This window comes from Falco naumanni, chromosome 6 (assembly GCF_017639655.2).
Source record: "Falco naumanni isolate bFalNau1 chromosome 6, bFalNau1.pat, whole genome shotgun sequence".
Lineage (NCBI taxonomy): Eukaryota > Metazoa > Chordata > Aves > Falconiformes > Falconidae > Falco > Falco naumanni.
In genome coordinates, this window is record NC_054059.1 from 22,878,898 (window position 1) to 22,898,825 (window position 19,928).

At 38.2% G+C, this 19,928-nt stretch overlaps 1 protein-coding gene across 1 annotated transcript in view; it reads left to right on the forward strand.

Annotated features, from left to right (window-relative positions):
- ERICH1 (glutamate rich 1) overlaps positions 1-19,928 on the forward strand; it is a 76,428-nt gene that overhangs the window by 23,595 nt on the left and 32,905 nt on the right. Inside the window, exon 3 of the mRNA XM_040598397.1 lies at positions 13,035-13,169. Coding sequence (XP_040454331.1) covers positions 13,035-13,169 — 135 coding nt within the window. The remainder of the gene's footprint in view (positions 1-13,034; positions 13,170-19,928) is intronic.

A 19,928-nucleotide genomic window follows, 5' to 3' on the forward strand; every position in this document is an offset into this window, starting at 1 on the left:
CCTGTCAAAATTCAGTACAGCTGTGTGATGATTTTTTGTGTGTGTGTTCTTACTTTTGAAGTTAATACTGACAGTATAATTTAAGAAAGCATCACTGGACCATCTGAACTGTGTCCTTACTCATCCTAATCCTGTCTTCCTGTGGCGTTCTGTTATAGAAAACTTTTAAGTTTGTGGCAGAAGTGCCTGGAAGACACAACTTGTCTAAAAAATATACATGGACAGCCCTGGCTTTTAGTTGATCGAATTGATGAAGTGCATATGCTTGAGAAGTTAAAACTCTAGCAGTACCCGGTGTAGCAAACAGCTTTAGAGACTCGTTAAACAATTCAGCTTCATTTTAGTTAATTACTCTGAAAAGGTGTCTATTGCGAATAAGATAAAGAGCAGTGGAGACTATAATTATTGTACAACAAAGTGTTGTCACACACTCTTATGTTCTTCTCTCAAGGGTTTAAAAAATTCTCTCATTATATGCTATATTACAGTGGCATCGTACTGTGAAAATGGGACAGATGGATCCAGGAATGAGTATTTGACTGAAGACACCAAACCCTGGTGGCTATGGTAGAAATGGTGCCCAACCAGATTTAAAAGCTGGTATCTATATGCTTGAGGGGAAGGTAGAGACTTGGGGGTTGGGGTGGGGGGAGCACAATCAAAAGCAGAACACAAACAAAAAAACCTGTCTGTCTTCAGCCTGAGTTGGCTGTATGTATGACATCTGTAACTTCTGTTCTGAGAAAAAGAACCTTGCAGTTCAGTCTCCGGTTCCTGTAGTAATGCTTTTGGTTTTGATTAGGTTTTTTTTTTTGGCTGCTGGTTGTCAGATTCCTTTCTTTTCCAGTGTTCTTATGTATATACGTTCACTCATTCTTCTCTTCTATATCTTCATTTCAAACAGTTGTCATAGAGAAGTCTGTCTGCTGGCCTCTGTGAGAAGTGGAACCTATTCAAGAAGTAGCTCATCTATTAGTGTGTAGCGGCTCCCTAATTGGAGTAGAAAATGCCGGATTTAGCTCTAAGTGTAAACAAGCTCTAAACTTCAATGTAGCCAGCTACAGGAAAAGTAATTATCCTGAGAAAGGAAACAGAAAAATGGCTTGTGTAAGAACTTGATGAAGTGGAGTGTTTTCTGGTAGGGAAGAGCTGATAGACAGCTGTAAGGTGAATCGAACTGTAATATAGTAATTGTGTGTTAGCATTCTTACTGTCCACCCTTTCTCCCTGTTTGAAATTGTTTTTAACAAGTGGATGACAAAACAGGTTGTATGAGAGGCCTCTCCTGTTCCTATTTACATTGGGAAGTTTATTGCTTAAAGCTGCCATTGTCAAAATCGTAGTTCTTCGAATTTCATGTTTGCTGCTGTTACGCATGCTTTCTTCCTGCTTGTCTTTCCTACCAACTGTACCCTCTAACTGTTATTTGAAAAGTGGAAATGCTTCTAATGTGAACTTGGTACTGAACTAAGTTTCAGGCAAATAATTTTCCGTAACAGTTTTGTACTTCTATGGTTTGCATTATTTTTGTACACAAATGGGAATGGACTCTTACTGATGACTTCTGATTATGGAATTAAAAAAATGCGTTTTGAGGGAAAATAAGTTTAAAACCTTAAACTTTGTTTACCTCTATTCTGATGAGCACATTTGTTTATTTTCTGGTCTAGTTTCATTCAGGTAATTGATGATGTTATTACTGGGACTTAATCAGTGAGGGTAATTAACTTAATTGCAACCTAGACATGGCCTTTTAGATTCAGTATTGTTGCATTTATTTTAAAAAATAAATTGACAGGGATGTATTTGGCTTTTGAAAAGTATGTTGAACAGCTAAGATCTGCAGCACAAGTAGAAATAATTGAGCTAAGTTTTAACATTAAGGTAGCTTTATTCTGTTTGTACAACTAGAATTCTTAGACATTTAAAATGTTGCCTATAATCATAGACTAGGACATATGAGATACTGAAGCTTTTAAGTTAAAACAAATAACAGCTAAACTTCAACTTCCAGAAAACAAAAAATAGCTTGGACCACTTTTTTAAAATAAGCTATCTCGTAATTTTAAAACTGCCATATGCCAGTACTTAGATGCTAGAAGGTGCTCTGCTTCTTGGTTCCCTCATTCTGTTTTGTACTTTATTTTCATTACCTTTTCCAAGGGAATGTAGGTGTTAATGGTTCATAGGTAAAAATTCTTCCTCAGACAATGAGTGAGAACAAGAGGAAGAAGGATTTGTACTTTTTTTTGATCTGGCTTTTCTCTATGACAGAGAATGTCTGCCACTTCTAATGTAATGAAACTGAGGCTGAGTTGTAATGGTTAAGTCTTGTCTCCAATAAGATGGGCTATTATACGGCCTTTTGAGGTGTCTAAAAAAATAAATAGCTGAATTAGTGTACATGTGGGAGGTGGTGAGGGAAATTAATCTGAGCTTTCTTGTTCCTTGTCTCTTACAAGTTTCCCATCCCAACTCCAGGCCTTGTAAAATAGGTATATCTTTATTGAGCATAGTTTCCTTCTGAAGTTTTTGTTTCCATGAAGCTAAAGGAGAAGACAATGATGAGAAAGTACTTCTGAGGATTTTCTCAAGTTCTTTTCTTCTTTTAATGCTCTAGTCCTGTGAGCATCAAACATCTCCCCTTCCCTTCCTTTTCCCTCTCTGAAAACTTTGAGGTGATGAGGTCTGTAAATTCCAAGTTTGACCATGTTTCTTTCATTGATAACATTGCAGTTATTCCACTGGAAATATTAACAGAAAACAGAATGGTTTAAAAAATATTAAAAAAAAAAAAAAACCCATAAAAAGGAATGCTTAGGAAAAAAACCCTACATAACTACTGACTTCATTTACTTTATAGTCATTTCCATTATTTGAGAAGAGGGAGCAACCACTGTTGTCTAGACTCTCTTTTTAATGAAGTGAAGCACTTAGTGATGTGAAGTGTCAGGAGGGAGGCTGGAATGAACCGACTTGAGTGTCAGCATGCTACCAGACACAAATGATATACAGTCTAAGAATTGGGTGCAGTGTTCTGTAATGTGGCTATGCCCTTACAAAACAAATCTGAGAAAGTACTGAAAACATGCTATTTCTTGAACATCAAAGGATGTTCAAGGATCAGAGTATCAAAGGATAGTGGGCTGCTTCTATATAACTGAATGAAGTAGCAGAAATTAAGGTCAATCCAAAAGATTTCACTACTGCTGTCTACACTAGTATGTAGTGACCAATAGTATTGTCAAAACCAGTATTGCAATAAAATGGGCATATTTTACTACTTCCTCACGATGTTCTCCAGCAGCTTGCTACTTGAGGATTTTCTGAGCCAGAGCACAACTTGTACCTGTAACTATGATTGTTTTTTTCTTTCATTAATTTGTTGTTTGGATCTGTGTAATTTTGGAATAGAAATATAGACTTTGAAGTTTTACCTGGCAATCAGGGAAACTTGTAATTCAAAACAGAATAGCAGACATCTTCAAAATTTTAAAGCTGAAGTGAACTCTTCAGAAGAAAATACTTTTTCAGTATTCTGTTACAGGTACTGGTGCCAATAATGTAACATAAGATAATTAGATGTCCAATAGACATTCAGTAGGCTTTTATTATTTAGAAAGACATAAAGACTTTCAGGAAGGGAGTGTATCTTCTTCAGCCAAAAACGGGCTTGAGTGACTCTTCTTATTTATTTCAATAAGGTATAGGTAATGAAGGGGGGGGTTGATTGGGCACTAATACTTGCAGATGCGAGCATTTTTTCTATTAAATCAGTAAGATTGGGCTCTAGAGGTGTTAAAACAAGCTAAAGGAATTAGCTGTAATAGTTTACTGTTTTTCTTAGCTCTCCATAAAGGGACTTCCATAATTCTGTGAGAGGCAAGTTCCTTCGTGCAGTAGTGAATTTGTGCAGAAATAATTCATCAACTACTCCAGTCACCCAGCAAAATAGCACAACACTGCCATTATTGAGCGATGGTTCTCATTTGAGTAGAACAAATGATAAGCAGTAAGTGACGATCTGTCCTTTGCTAGGTTGCTTATAATAATTTTTTCTCACTACCCAGTGTGACTTACCTAGTATTGCAGGAGAGAATCCTGCTGAAAGCTGAGGTCAAGCAGCAGGAATTATGCAGCACTCCAGGGAAAAATTTTATGGTTTCTGATTGCACAGAAGGCTGCTTAGCTAAAACGTTCTGCCTTTGTGGAAAGCACTCTCGTGTTGACTTGAGGCTGGAAAAGTGTCCTGTGAAAGTCAACCTGTGAGCAGAGGATGATTGTACACAGTATGACACCTCATGTCCGAAGTTACTCTCACATACCTTACCATGACAGACTAAAGTAACTATAGCTTGATGTCCAGGAACTTGGATATGATCTGAACAAACCTGTGTATACGTTGGGGGATGAGGGGTGGGGCACTGTGGGGTTTAGGATCACCAGACTTGTCTTACAATGTTTATGCTGAAGGACAGTTTATTGTCGTACTGATCAACTGGAAAAGTACCTATTCTTTAGTACCACAGCTCAGGAGGACCCTGATCATGTTTATGTTCTACAGTTAGTCACTGGTACTGCCTCTGCTACACTTCAGTTTATGAAGGTGTTTTTGAGAAGACAGAAACTCTCTTGCCCGGAATTTGCATGTGTACTGTCTTTAAATACACTTGTCGTGCTAGTCAATGAATGTGGAAGTGACAGTGTGTGTCTCATGTAGATATAAAGAGGGAGTGCATATGTGCATTGGGGATTGTCATAGTTCTCAGGATGTAGTCTCAGTCTGTCACACGTAATAAAAATGAGAAATAGCTAGATCATGGTAATGTTCTGTCTTACATAGTAAGTAAAAATATATTTCAGTACAAATGTCTTAAAGGAGATAACAGACCTTCTTCAAACTTTATTTTTCTCCAGACCATATCTAATGTAACACCATGCAGTAAGTGCCTAATAAGAATGACTTTTGTAGAAGGTATGATATTGAACTAATCAGACCTTGGATTTGATCCAGCATCAATCTCTCTCTTCCTATGCTTTTTTTCTAAAAAAACTCTTTTAGGTCATGAACTACTTTCTTCCATTTGGAGAAGTCATATCTGGGTGTTTGCAAGGGATAATTTTGTGGAAGAGATCAGTCTTGGGCAGATTGGGTGCACTCAATGGTTGTTCTGGTGAGGCTGCAACATGTTCCGGCTGACTTCTGGACTTGAGTCCTCCATTTGCTCTATGGAGGCCAGTTGTGTGAGGTTCTACAAAGAAAAGTGCCTCTAAGAGTAATATTTGTTCTTTCTGTGGTTTTGTAAACATCCTTTAGATGTGGGGGGTTTCCCACGTAAGACTGGAGGATTTGTTGCTACACTGAGATTATGCAGTTGTGAGTATACCTTTTTTTATTATTATTATATGGTAACAGTTTTGTTTGACATTCTTGCACAGGACTAGGAAAGAGTAATGCTTGATTTGTGGTTTGTAAACTTACTCAAGATGAATATGGGGTGAATAAATATGCAACTTGGTGTTACAGAAATGAAGTAGCAATATGTTTGCTGATACAAAACAGCAATTTAACCAAGTTTGATACTAAATGCAACAGTTGTTTAACAACATTCAGTGGCAAAGTACGTTTGATTATTTACTAGATAGAGGACAGGGTCAGACAAAACTGTCAGGGAGACCCTCCCACTGAGTCATGAGGTTCAGAAAAAGGACCTCCTTGCTTTCCAAACTTCTCAGAAAGGAGTCTAGGTGCAGATGGATCCAGTCCTAGTTCTGGACTTGGTCAACTGTGTTTATATCTAAAGGATTATATATCTGCAGTCAATCCTTTATATCACTCGGCTACTATTTCAAAGCTTAGCATGCTATTCATCACTTAACGGGAATCTGTTGTGGCAAGGAATCTCTCAGCCTCGAGGAGTAACCTTGAGGGGTGTCTGTATTCAAGGGGAGCCCCTGGCATGCAGCTCACAGCCATGCAGGAGGGTGCAACGGGCCCTGGGCTGTCTGCTCGTTGGGGAGTAAGGTGATTGATTTCTAGTCACATTTGCATACTGGTCATATTTTTGTTGGCACATGTGCAACTAGCCCTCAGCTGTTGTGAGCAAGATTTATGGCCCTTCACTATTGTGTTGTCTATCTCCCAGATTCGAACTTAGGCCAGATGCAGCCATCACAACCATCACTGGGGGCTATTGCTTAAACAGAAAAGGTGAAGGGGGGAGGAAGCACAGTGCTGTGCTCCACCCCATGATTATAGTCAATTCATCTTACCCTCACAGAGGGGTGGTATAGTGACCTCTTGCCTCTGTGCTATAAATGGTGTATTGATAGTTTGTGCACTTTACACATCTGCGGTAAGTAGTTAGTGAAGCACTGCTATTTGTTATGCATTAATTTGTATGTTTTAGGTGGTTGAAGTTGGGTTATTTGTTTTATCATGTACCAGCCTTTATATACAGTATAATTATAAGCAGTAGACATGTTAGAGTTAGTAAAATCACAGCTGGGTGAAGCATGAAATTAAAAACTCCCATTTCTGTCAGTGACAATCCAATAAGAGTTTCTCAGCAATGTCTTCCACTCTTCCTCATTTTTTCCAGTACATGGTTATCTCTTCTGTATCACGATGAACGATGATTAGAGTTTTTTGTCCACTGTTTCAGATGTGTTCTAGCAGTTGACACAGATCATAATGCTGTAACAGTTTCTTCACCAATGTAAGATTCATTCCCATGGGGATAGGCAATAAATCTTGATTCAGTGTATAGTTAGATTGTAACAATTGATAAGACATAACAGGAGATGAATAATTAAAGTTGTATTCCATAAATTTAGTAAATTTAAATGCACAAATATTTGAGCAACTGCTTGTATCTACAGTAATATTATCTACAAATGTAAAATCACAAAGGGTTCTCATACAAACACATCCCTTGCCAATATATACAAGCAGAGTTTCAGGGTTTTCATTGCGATGTATTTCAAAATGACAGATGCTTTGTTCAGTGTCAAGACAAATGTCTTGGGCTTTGATAGTGTTACTCTCACAAATAAATCCTTGTTCCTTTACAACACATGCGTTAACATGAATAGTTTGCTATTTGTTTCTGTTTTGTAGGGCCCATACTCTTATGTTCTAATGGATAGCATAGCTCCATTGTGATTTAATCCTAGCAAAATAACCGAGTATATGGTGCATACTGAAGCAAAGGCTGTGGCTTTATTGTTGATGGGGTCGTAAGTAAAACTGACCAAATACCACCAAGACTGGATTTATTTCTCAAATTTAGTTGCACTATCCCAAAGTACCTTTCAAATTTCAGTGGGTAAGGTGCCCTCTTCACCTTCTCTTATAATTGCTGCTACCACAGGTTGCATCCATAGTTGAGCTTGGATACAGCTAAGAGCTAGAGGAATGTTCTTTTGGGCTACACCAAGTGCATCCACAATCAGTTGGTGGTCTCTTTCATTATTTCTTTCCCATTGAGACAATACATCAGATTAGAGCCATTGGTTGATTCCCAATGCTAAAAGAGAAGACTGCAATGGTTGTTCTCATTTATTTAAATCAAGCGCAACAACGGGTGCTTCAGCATCTATACTATTCAAGACTCCAAATTCTGTCCCTATGATACCGGTCACATCTCTCCTTGTTTGTCTTGGAGAGGTAAGGGTTTATCCATGTAACCATGCTAACTGTCCTGCATAGAATGTATGTAGGAATGGTAAAGAGGTCTGTTTGATTGTATAGATACTAATTTGTATCAATAATTCTGTTTAAGAGACCACGATGGATTAAATAACACTTGTTATTGGCTTCTACTTTTGATCACATATCGTCCAATTCCAGAAATTTGGGGGGAATAAGAGTTTTCTTATCCTTTACAATTAGGACAGATGTTGTACCAGGCTCAGTAATATCTTTTTTTAAATTTAAATGATAGTCCCACACCATGGTGAGCCCAGGGGCAGACTACAAAACCAGGTTGTATTAAGGTAAAAATGTACCAACAGTCCAGTCTTTCAGAGGTGCAAAGTTTTGTATCTTTTGCTGTTGTTTGACGTAATGTAGTACACAGAAATCTGAGATGCCTTCTCATGAGTAGACCCATTGATCGCATGGCATCCTATTTTAATTTCTTTTTTGGCCATTCCTCCAAGTTGGGGAACTTTGTGAGCTTCATATTTATCCCAGCTCCATTAGTTTGCTTAGTATATTTTGGTTCTGTGCGTGACTGTGCTGGAAAGCTTTAAATCTCCCTTACTGGAGCGTATAGCCATACTTCTGGTATATTTAACATGAGCTTGAGACCACGGCCACTCTAGGGTTCTTTCATCACAGGTTAGGAGAAGCAGCATTGCTAGGATTTGGAATAGTAGCATGACCACAGCATTTCCATTTGCCATCCTGTGGGGTGCTGCAAGCGAAAAGTAGACACTTGTTTCAGTGGGGAGAGTCTGAACAGGCTACCCCATTAAAAAGAACGAAAAAATACATCATGCATTAATTCTGTGTTTTGCACCACTGCCATTGGTAGCTTCCCAGACAAGTGGGCCATGAAGTTGAGTTAACGTCACAGTACTTGTGGATGGTAGCTTGACCATCACAGGCTGTCCTGGCTATAATGTTGTCAGATACTCTCTTTTCCCAGTAAGTGGAGCACTAAGCTCAGTTTTTATGAAGAATGCTTGGTTTGCAGGGCTTTCAGTGGGCCCGCATTGATTATTTAATTGATGGAGTACTTTGGGAAGTCATATATCCCCATTGAGGCTTGTGTGGTTTGCGACTCCTTTTCAATAAGCCAATAGCTCTTTCTACCATCACATTTGATTGAGGGTAGTATGGTGTGTGGAAAACCCATGTAATTTCCTCATTTTTTTGCCCAATCTTGTACGTACGTACATGTAAAATGTGAGCCATTATCACTTTGGGTAATACCAGGAATAGGTAGATTTGAGAATCTGTCTCTCAAATCTAGAGCCAAGATGATATACCTTGCACTGTGTTTTGCCCATTAACTTTCCAACACTTACTTGCTATAAGCAAATCGGAGACTAATCCCACTCCTGTGAGAATGTATTGATATCCCACAGGGGATTTGAATGGTCCAATATAATCAGTGTGCTGTGTAGACCGTAAATTTTCCTGTCATTGATATGTAGAGGTGGTGTTTTAGCAAGGGTGATATGCTTGTAATTTCAGTCTAACTGGAGACATTATGTAAGGATATGTTTACAAGTTTTCCTGTGTTCATAGGCCAGCCCTTACTCTGTGCAGCAGAGTGCTGCTTTACCTGTGTGGCCTAAGTTTTAATGTAAGCATTCTCCCAATCAATACCACTCAGGATTTAAGGTGATTTTCCTGATTTTAGTTAGCTCATCTACTTTCTGATTCCACTTTGTGGCTGGTTGATTATCCTTAGCATGAGCTTTTACCTGTCACATCTTGAACAGTGTTTTTCTGGCTATATCTAGTAGTAATTGCCTATCTTTGGTTCTCCAGGCTGGGAATCTATTTACTTCCTAATTCAAGGTTTCCCGTTCACAGAGCCACTGTGTGGCACCAGCCCACACAGTGTAAGAGTCTACGTCTATGACTTCTGTTATGTGCTGCCAAAACAATTGCTCCTATTTCTCCTACTCATACACTGCCATCACCTTCTATTACTTGTTTACTGGTGATAGTATCTAATGCAATGCCTTTATATTGCCATTTACCACTTACCCTTTCTGCTGAAGCATCTGTAAACCACATGTTTTCTGTTGATGTACTGTCAGTGGGGGGTGGTATATTCTGTTAGGCAGGCTTACCATTTTCTGATAGTGGCATTTTGTGCAACTTCTTCTGGGGAAATCTTTTCTAGGATTGCTTCTAGTAAACGAAATGGTCCTCTAGTTTGCACAGGTTGTCCCTGATGTATTTTTCTAAACTCATTTAACTGCTTGGACTAAAGATAAAAGTACCTTTTCCCATTCAGAGTATCGTTGTTCTGTTTCTTTAAAAGTAGTTGAGCTAAACATTAAAGGTCTTTTTGGCCCATCAGGGCCAGTTTGGAAGAGGTTGCAGTAAGTAGCACGTTTGGTGAAACCTCATTTTGCTGTAATAGTGTTGTGGGGCTGTGCTGGTCCCAGCAACTGATACATTTTTAATTCTTCAGTTGGAGTTTTGACTGCCTCTCTATGTTCTTCTGACTTCCAGAGTTTGCCTTTTTGTAACAGAAAATGATAGAAAATCCAGGTACATGCTTCCTCCAATATCCTAAAGTTCCTGTTAATTGTTGTAACTCCTTCTCCTTGAGTGCAGCATTTTCAGCTTTCTCATTTTTTTTTTCTTAAGGTTTCTAGAGAAATCACTGTGCTGCCCATCATCGATCAAGTATCTAAAGATTTTACTTCTGTACTTGCTCCCTGACATTTTCAATCCTTTCAGTCTCTGCAGTCAGTCCTTTACATCACTTAGCTACTATTTCAAAGCTTAGCATGCTATTCGTCACTTAACGGGAATCTGTTGTGGCAAGGAATCTCTCAGCCTCGAGGAGTAACCTTGAGGGGTGTCTGTATTCAAGGGGAGCCCCTGGCATGCAGCTCACAGCCATGCAGGAGGGTGCAACGGGCCCTGGGCTGTCTGCTCGTTGGGGAGTAAGGTGATTGATTTCTAGTCATATTTGCATACTGGTTGTATTTTGGTTGGCACATGTGCAACTAGCCGTCAGCTGCTGAGCCAGATCTATGGCCCTTAGCTGTTGTGTTATCATCTGTCTCCCAGATTCGAACTTAGGCCAGATGCAGCCATCACAACCATCACTGGGGGCTATTGCTTAAACAGAAAAGAGGGGGAAGCACGGTGCCAGGCTTGGGAACTCCCATTTAAACAGGTCAACTTAAATTGTTTTGAGTCATTGCTCATTTACATAGTAAAAGTTGTTACTGTTGTTCTTTGTAAGATTAGGTGTTCTATATAGTCCTTCAAATTCTGTCATGTGTAACTCTTTGGTCTGGGAGGTTAATATCACAGTATATCTACTGCTTTTATGGTTAAAGAGTTTGTCAGGACTGCTGCAAATTGAGTTTAATGTTTTCACGGTCATCTTTGTTTTACAAAACCTAAATGTAAAGGGATAAAAGGGGAAACTTGAAATTGTTCAGAAGGGAGCATCTCAAGAAACATTTGTACATCCTTATAATTTAAAGCTGTCACCAATTAGCACTACATCATTAATCAACCCGGGGGGGGGGGGGGGGGGGGGGGGGGGGGGGATGTGGGTGTGAAATCAATGCAAGTACTGCCAGTTCGGTGATTTGGCATCATCTTCATAGAAAGGATCTGCTGAAGAATTATTCTGAATTAATTTTTGGTGGATCTTTTTCCAAATTACTTAATTGCTCTTCATCTTTCTGTATGACTTACTTTCCTTTGTTCTCCCTTAAAGTAAGAATCACCAATACCAGTTTGAAATTTTGTGGCTTGTTTAAGAAAAACTGACAACTTTCTAATGTGTTCTCAAAACAGAATTATTACATCCTGATGATTTATTACATCCTGATGATGCAAACAACTGTGATGCAGCTTTTCAAAAGTGCCTTGAATGTTCTGAAATGTACTTTATCATAGTTGCCTAAGATGATTAGTCATGCCGAACTCTTTGAAGTATGCTGAGAAATATCAGTCTATAGTTAAATTACAAATTTGCATACAATATGTATAGTTAAATTACATATTAGAAACATAGTTCCCTAACAAGAATTATTCCTATTAGACAGATATTTTAAATGTTTAGGTATTAGTCCAACCGTAGCTGTAGCTTGATAATAGACTCAGATTGTCTGGGATCTGGTAGCAAGTTTGTGATGTAAGGAGGTTAATTGTGTCTGCTTGCCGATGTTTGTACCATATATTATTTTACACTTCTGTCTGTGTTTTAAAGGGCCAAATTGACCCCAAGAAGGGAGGGCTAGTGCTGAGTCTGCTGGCTTACAGAGCTGGCTGGCTGTTTAAAAAAAAAAAAAATCTACAAAAACCCCCAAGAAACAAAACCACAATGCAAGACCAAAAAATACACTGAACAGTCTAAAATTACATTGCAGCATTTGGAGACACCCTGACATCCTGGCCCTCTTTGAAAGGCTTTTGTCTCCCTCCTTGTGGTTGATACCTACTGTTGTCACTACTGAGCAAAAAAAAAATCGGTCTGCTATTTGGACTGGTTTCATGTAACAAGCAGAGAGGCTTCTCTGTCATTCCTACAGAGCTACTTCTTGTCTGGTGAACAACTGGAAAGTTTATGCTGCCGCTCTTGCATGTATTTTTAAATACCTTTTAAAGATACAAGGGATCCTACAAAAACAGTCTGCTCTCATCATCAGAAGTAGTTTCTTATACAATGAAACAGTTGGAGAGCTGACCCTTGGCACTTTTTTCCCCCACACACTGAAGAAAGAAGCAGAGGAAGGATGAGGAGATGAGCCCTCTTGGGCAGGCACTGCTGAGGCTTAGTCAAGTGTGCCTTTCAAACTCCCTTTATCTTTGTCCCCTTCGTAACAGTATAGGCAATGTTTAAAAGGTCTGCAGATGGGCAAACCACAGTTCTGTGTTTCTTTTTCTGTTGCTTCTATCACTTTGTTATCAGCTTGTATCTCTCCATCCATCCATCTTTTATAAAACAGTTCTTAAAGTAATAGTATCTGCTCATGCTGAATGGGGAAAAATGTGTTGATTGCCTCTTAAAATATTACTGTAAGTTGAAGCTTCTTCTGAAGTTAGGACAGGAGAGTGTCTGACACAAGGAAAAAAGGTGTTTCTGGTGGAAAGCGTTAACCTGTGGAGTATTTGTTTATTTACAGCTGCTGTGGAATTCAGTAAAATTGTGTTTGTTATATGATAATGTCAGTGTTCCACACCTGACTTCCTCTAACTTCCCTTTCCTCTAAGGATTTTTGAGACTGCTTATTATCATTGCAATAGTTGGGAAAAGGTTTGAGGAAAATCTATGCTGAGATCAATAGCCAGACACCTTGTTTTTTCTGTTTTGTAGGTGGTGACAATACAGTTACGTCTTCAAGGAGAAAGTACACAGTGAATCTTCCTCCAGAGGGTTACACTGTAGTTACTCCAGATGCTATTAGGAGTTCAGTTTCTGAAAACTCAGGTGGTAGCGGTGACTCAACAGGTAAGTTTGGATGGTTGTTACTAGGACGAATTTTTCTCAAGAGAAGCTTCTTGGCTCCTGTACTTAAGTAGATCCAAACTGCAACAATTAATTATTTAAACTATTGCTGCCAGTGGGTGTCACTGTTCTGCAGCATAAGCAGAGTAAGGCTGTACATCTCTATGGGTTCGTTTCCATTGTTAGAATTTGAAGACCAGACTCAACATCTGGTTATAGCCATAGAGTGCCGCTGATCTTACTGAAGTTACATAAAGTGTAACTGAGGAGAAAGTCTTCCACGCCTCCCACTCGAGTGCCACATGTATATGATGCCTGTTCCCAGTTATTTTTAAGAGTAAATGTCAGGTAAAGCTGTTTTACTAAGTCTTACTCCTGATGTTCTGAGGAATTGGGCAAAGACTTAATGACTCTTTAAATTTATCTCTCCCAGTTAGAACAGATGTTCACCTGACTGGAGTTGATGGAGGGTAATCCTTTAGCATTGACAAGAAACTGTCACCACGCAACTTCAGAACTAATATTTAGTGTTATCAAAGGATACAAGAGAAGCAACACAGATATGTAAAGAAGTGGCCTCTAAATTGGCCTCCATTAAAAACATAGGGTTTTGAATGATGTTGCTAGAATGAAATTGATTGTCTTCGAAAAAGTCCTCAGATAACAATTGAAAAAAACTTAATTAATTTGTCTTATGTTCCTGTGCATATATGTTTTTCCAGAATGTCTATCACTGTCTTTTGTTGCTAGGGACAGTCTACAGCAAAGCAAATATCCAGGTGAACCAGCTGAAGTCAAATGCTTGACAAGCAATGCTTATTAAACTGCTCTATCTGTTTCAGCCCAGGGGCTGCCTAGATGTAAGGAAAACCTGAGATACAACGTGCAGACACAGAAAGGCAAATGCACTTTGCCTTTTGAAAACGGTACCCACAGGGGTGGATTTTTTTGGCTTGGAAATTAGGTCTGCACCCTGTTGTGAGCTCCATTCAGAAGCTGGATACAAGTAAAACTATTAAAGTAGCCCAAGAGACTAAAGTGATGACCAGCATGAGTGGTGGCACATCAAGAATGCTCTTTCTGGGAGTGAAATAGTTCAAAGACATTTTTTATGTTGAGGAAGAACTTTATCAGAGTAACATAACAGTAGATCTTGATACGATGGGGATTATGGGTAGGAAGATGTTGTAATGCACAACTTCCAGGTTGTGCTTTTTTCTTTGTTAATTAGGTTTCATTTTCAGAATCCAGAATGTTTCTAGACTATCCTTAAATTTGTTTAGTGACACAGTTCTCTCTGGACAGTTCACTGGGTTTCTGTTTCCCAACATGTCAGATTCAAGCTTCTTATTCTGATATTGAAGCACACTTTCTTTCCCTCAGTGCCATATAATCTCTGTTGATTCTTTGATGCAGTCTCCTTTCAGATATTGGAGAGATGCTTCCCTTCTTCTGTATTTTGTTAACAAGATTAAATGAAGTCTTATAATACTTTGTAGGTAAATAGGCCTATAACTTTCACTTTTATACTTGTACTTGAGTGACTTCCAAATAAAACATTAGAATGCAGGCCTTTAAACGCTACAACTGAGATATTAAGTTATCAGCCCAGAACTTTTGTGGCAAATTTACTCAACCGCTCTTTAAAATCTTTTAATAATAAATATGTAGTGCGTACTAGATGTTCGTAGAATCATAGAATGGTTTGGGTTGGAAGGGACCTTAAAAATCATCTGGTCCCAACCACCCTGCCATGGGCAGGGACACCTTCCACAAGACCAGCTTGCTCAAAGCCCCATCCAGCCTTGAACACCATCAGGGATTGCAGGAGGGGGCCTGGGAAGCAGGACCACAAGTAACAATCAGTTAGCTGAAAGAAATGTGTTCGAGCATGTGGGTCACAAGCCCTGGCGATAAGGGACGTGAGAAATTACCAAAGGGTATAGAAACAGGGACTAAGTATCAAGTTGAGACTATACAAGGAATAAGGCAGGGGGGTTGTCAGCTTGCTCAAGGATGTGGTGCAAGAACTGCAGACGTTGTCTATAACTGTTGCTGAATTGCTAAACAGCTAGCGTGAGATCTTCGCCACACAGTTGCCACACAGTTATAGAATAAGCAAGTTTTTGGACCAATCAGAATAAGATGCAACGACTGCTTGTGTGTATATAATCATGCTGTTAGGCTAATTAAAATGGCATTGGCTTGTATCAAGCTGTGTCCTGTGTCTCAATCACGGCAAGGGATGGGCCATGTTGATGTATTGCATAAGAATAAAGCAGAATAGAATTTAGAATTGCATTATATTGTCCCTTTTTAGGGTCATATACATATTTGTCTGGTTTTAAATGGATAGATTATTGAACAGTGGCTGCACTTGCTCATTTTTTAGATTTAATCTTTTCCTCTAGTATTTCACAACAAACGTGCTCAATTGTGATAGCAGTAAGTAGTGTTCTGGTGTTGCTTAGTGGCAGTATTGACTGTTGGATAGTGATCTCCTTTAGCTGATCCCAGTCTCAGTGTTCAAGAAAAGTAGGTTTTGGACTTCAGCCACTTTTTTTTAACAGTTAACAAATGCATCTGAAGTTTTGGTACATTTAGTTTTTGATTGGTTTGCTACTTGAGTTTACAGTTTATCATGGAATCAAGAAAAATTAGGTTTCAAGTGATCTTTGGTGGTTTCTAATCTGTGTTCTCTTTGCAAGGTAGGTTTGACTATAGATGGTGTTCTTGCCTGGTATATTTGCCTAATTTGTTCTTGAAAACCTCCCTGTAGGGAGATTTTTCTTACATTCTTTTTTTTTTTCAGTTGCTCTAGTCTTTCACTACCCTTTAATGCTAGATCTTTCTTGCTGTAGCTTAAGGCCCATATTATTTCTTCCATCTAAATACAGATTACAGAATTAGAGATCTGTGTTAACCCTGCAAGGCTGAGGGACATGTTAACTTTACTGATGTGTATGTCTTTTATAGTATTTAATTTAAGCATATACATGAAATTATTGCAGGATGAAGGCTGTGATTTCAGGCAGTCCTCAAAATAGAGAAGGAACGGTTTAGACAATCACACCATGAATTGCTTAGTTTGCTCACCTAGATTTAGTAGTATATCCTTATTTAGATGTCTTTTTGAAAGGATGAAGGAAAGCTCCAATGAGAGCCTTTGACACTGAACTAAAAAAAGGGAGTATGCATGTCTGTATGTATGAACCAATATGTATAAAATAAATTTAGAAGTGTTTCAATATTCCCAAAGACCCAGCTCCCTAAGGTGAAAATGCAGATCTAGTGTTTGCATCGTTTTACTCCTAATACTATCTATATGATATATTTTAAAAGGCACCAGGCTATCTTCTGCTGTGTTTCCTAAACAATGGAACATGTTGTGTATATATGCTGAGTAACAAAGGGCTACCTTTCTAGCCTTTTCTAGCCTTTGGACCTAGAAGTAAAGGAAATAAATTCTGTGGAAATTCAAACAGCAACCTGACTCAGAAAATAATTTTATTATCAAACCGGTCTCATAAAAATAAGATGACTGTATCTTGGGATTAACATTTTTCAGTTGTAACTTACAGATCAGTGTGATTTGCTGTGTCTTTTAAATACATAAAGAAAATCAAATCCATGTTTATCTGAATTAATAAGATCATCAAGAGGAGTAGATATGCCATGGCTGAGATTTCATTGCATTCAGTTCATCTGTGGAAGAATGAAATATTCAGTCAGTAGAACATGAATTTAAACATCAGCTGGTTTTGAGAAGTTATTTAAATGTTGAAGTTAATTACAATTATAAATTAAAATAGCTTGTCAGCTCTAAAATGTTTGGGTTTTCCATTATTATTTTTCTTGGAACTAGTAGTTATATTATGGTTGATACTGTCAGAATGAAATTAATCTTGTCCAGACTAGCTTCTGACCAAGGAAAAAATAACAAAACTAAAAAGGCAGGAAAACAGGTCTGTGTGAATAGTTTAGCATGTCTTTCTCCATCTGTCTCTGTGTGTTGTTTTTAGCACTTCAAATAATCTTTCAAATACTTTTATCTGTTGTGTCAAACTGTGACCAGTTATGCCCTTAATATTATGCGGTCAACTTGGGATACACATGTAAATGACTAATTGCATTGAGATTTAAAGTTTTGTGAAGTGTCTTGGCTTCCTTGTGTAATTCTCTTACACACTTCCCAGAGGTCGGAGGAATAACGCTGCTCTTTCAGCCTTGTTTTCTTCATGTAATGGATGAACGTGTAGTAATGAGAAGAAAAATCTAAGACTGCCTTGTCATTCAAGAGAATAATAACAATTAAATTTATCCGGTATTGTTAGAATAATAATTTAGACTTGGGTGTATAATTTTTAAAACCTCCCTTGACTGTTTTGGAGGAACTGAATATCACTATGGTGGTGTGATCATGTCAGCCTGTTGTTGACTGAACTGAGTAACAGTAATTAGACACTCGAGGGAGGAAATAATGCAGAGAATTTCTTCTGTTTATCACATTATTTTTGTATTGAGTTACATGTTAGTGCATTGCTTTCTTTCAGCAATAGACATTATACTTTTGACAAGGGCATTAAAAACATGTAACATTCAAGCTACATACTAGTTACTATCCATCAAATTCTGGTCGTAAAATCACTATCCTCATAACTTAAAGCTCTTAAATCAGAGATCAAAATTAATTTATTTGTATTTCTCAATAAATAGATAATAATTCTTCAGGAGTAGTCACCTGAAAGGTGCACCATCATGTCTAAAAGGGTGTTCTGTATGAAAGGAGAATCCAGGAAACTTTAATTACGTGTTCCTTAATTTACTAGAAAGCAGCAGCTTAGTTTCCATTTGTTTTGGGTTTTGATTTCATAAGATGAAGTTAAATTGTGGAGGTTTTGCTTCTTATTTTAAGCAGGTGAAACAATATGAAATACTGTATCTTGCATTAAAATATGAATGCTAAAAATGTAACCTTATTCCTTCTAAACGATAAACTTTGGGTTTTTTCCTCCAACAATGTTTCTTCTTGAATACTCTAAGCTATGATAATAGAATATAACATAGAAAATTATTTTATTTGTGCAAAAAACAGTGTGCTGGATTATGGTTTCTCTCTGAACTGGTTTAATATTAAATCCATATTTTTATGTAGAGTTGTAACATGGTATTTGCTGTTTCTTAGACTTGTGGCAGAGCAAATTCCTGACTCTGAGACTGTGGAAAATAAGAAGACTGTGCACGTAGGAGTTCAAGAATAGGCAGTAGTTGAGGGCACCTGGAAGACTAGATAAAGAGAATTCCAAGAAAAGTATTCTTGGGGTATTTTTTTATTTTTAACTTCATACTCAAGTCCATCTCACTAATATTTTCTTCATATTTTTGAACTGCAGTGCAGTATTCATCTGATAATATCCTGTTGTTACTATCTCGGTTGTTTCACCAGTGTTGGTGAAACCCATTATATAGACAAAAGGAGTAAGACTGAACTGTGCTTTATCCTACCTTCTAAGGGGTGTGCTATGAGACAGAGTTTTAGTTAGGAGGAAGAGTCTGGTCTGGATGCTCCACTCCTGTGCTGAGAAGTCGTCAAGTTAGAGAAACAGAAGAAGCAAGCAACCCACTTTTTTTTTTCTACCTTTTCGCATCTGGCAAGTCTGAAATAATGTGGAAGGTGGTACTTCTGTGGGAGGCTTTCTCACCTAGTTAAATTTGTTTGTTGGCCTGAGGCAGTGCAGTTCCACATGATAGATGTATACAAGTTAGTTGTTAATGTAGCTGGCCTTTGGACTTTTGCTTTTTTTTTTTTCTTTGTTTCTGTCGGAAAGGGCAATACTGAAAAGAATTGCTACTGCTGTGGCAAGAGGCTCAAGATGAGGGAATTAATTTAGAGATCTCTCTCATTTGCATGCAAGTAAAGTTATTCAAATGAGATGCATTCCAGGAAACTAATGGCCATGTCAGTGAAGGGTACTGATATTGGGGAGGGGTTTTTAGCAGACTTCCCAGAAACGACTGCATTTCTTGAGGTTGGTTCTGCTGGCAAAAGTAGTTGGTCTTACTGATCAGCGAAAGATAAATTTGGTAAAGGCATAATCAGGTAGTCTCTTATCTGTCTAGTGTCTTGATTCAATTAAAGTTTAAGGCAGCCATTTTAGGAAGACTTAACAATGCTTAAGCCTGTGTTTGTTGTTAAGATGATGTTAGTATTATTCCTGTGTTAACTACTTAAGTTCTTGGCTGGTGGCTGGGAATGTCATACATTACAGAACTGATATACTTAGCATGCCAAGGGAACAACATATCTTAAGCAGCTAATGCCGGCAGCAAACCTTTTTCACTGGTAGGTAGCACTGTTTGTGAAACTTCAGCATTATGACTATCTTTGTAGCCTTCAAACTAGAGGGATCATTAACTTAATTTAATCTTCTGTACCTGTTAGAGAGGTCATACCTCATATTGAGCTCAGCAGTTTCTGTTTGAAAAAAAAAAAAAATACCATGCACATTTCAAAAATGTCACAGAGGCTCTGCTACTTTCTGGTAATTAGTACTAATAGTTAATTGGCCTGAATGTATTGGGGGGGGGGGGGGAAGACAATTTGAAAATTGCTTTTTTTCCTGCCTTCCTCCATGTGAGTGAAGAGTATTTATTAAGCAGTATTTTCTTCCCACAAAGTGCAGGTAATCAAGTCACCATCGTCTTTTCTGATTAGATAAATTGATTCACTTGTGTATTTCACTAAGATACTTCAGTCCTCAA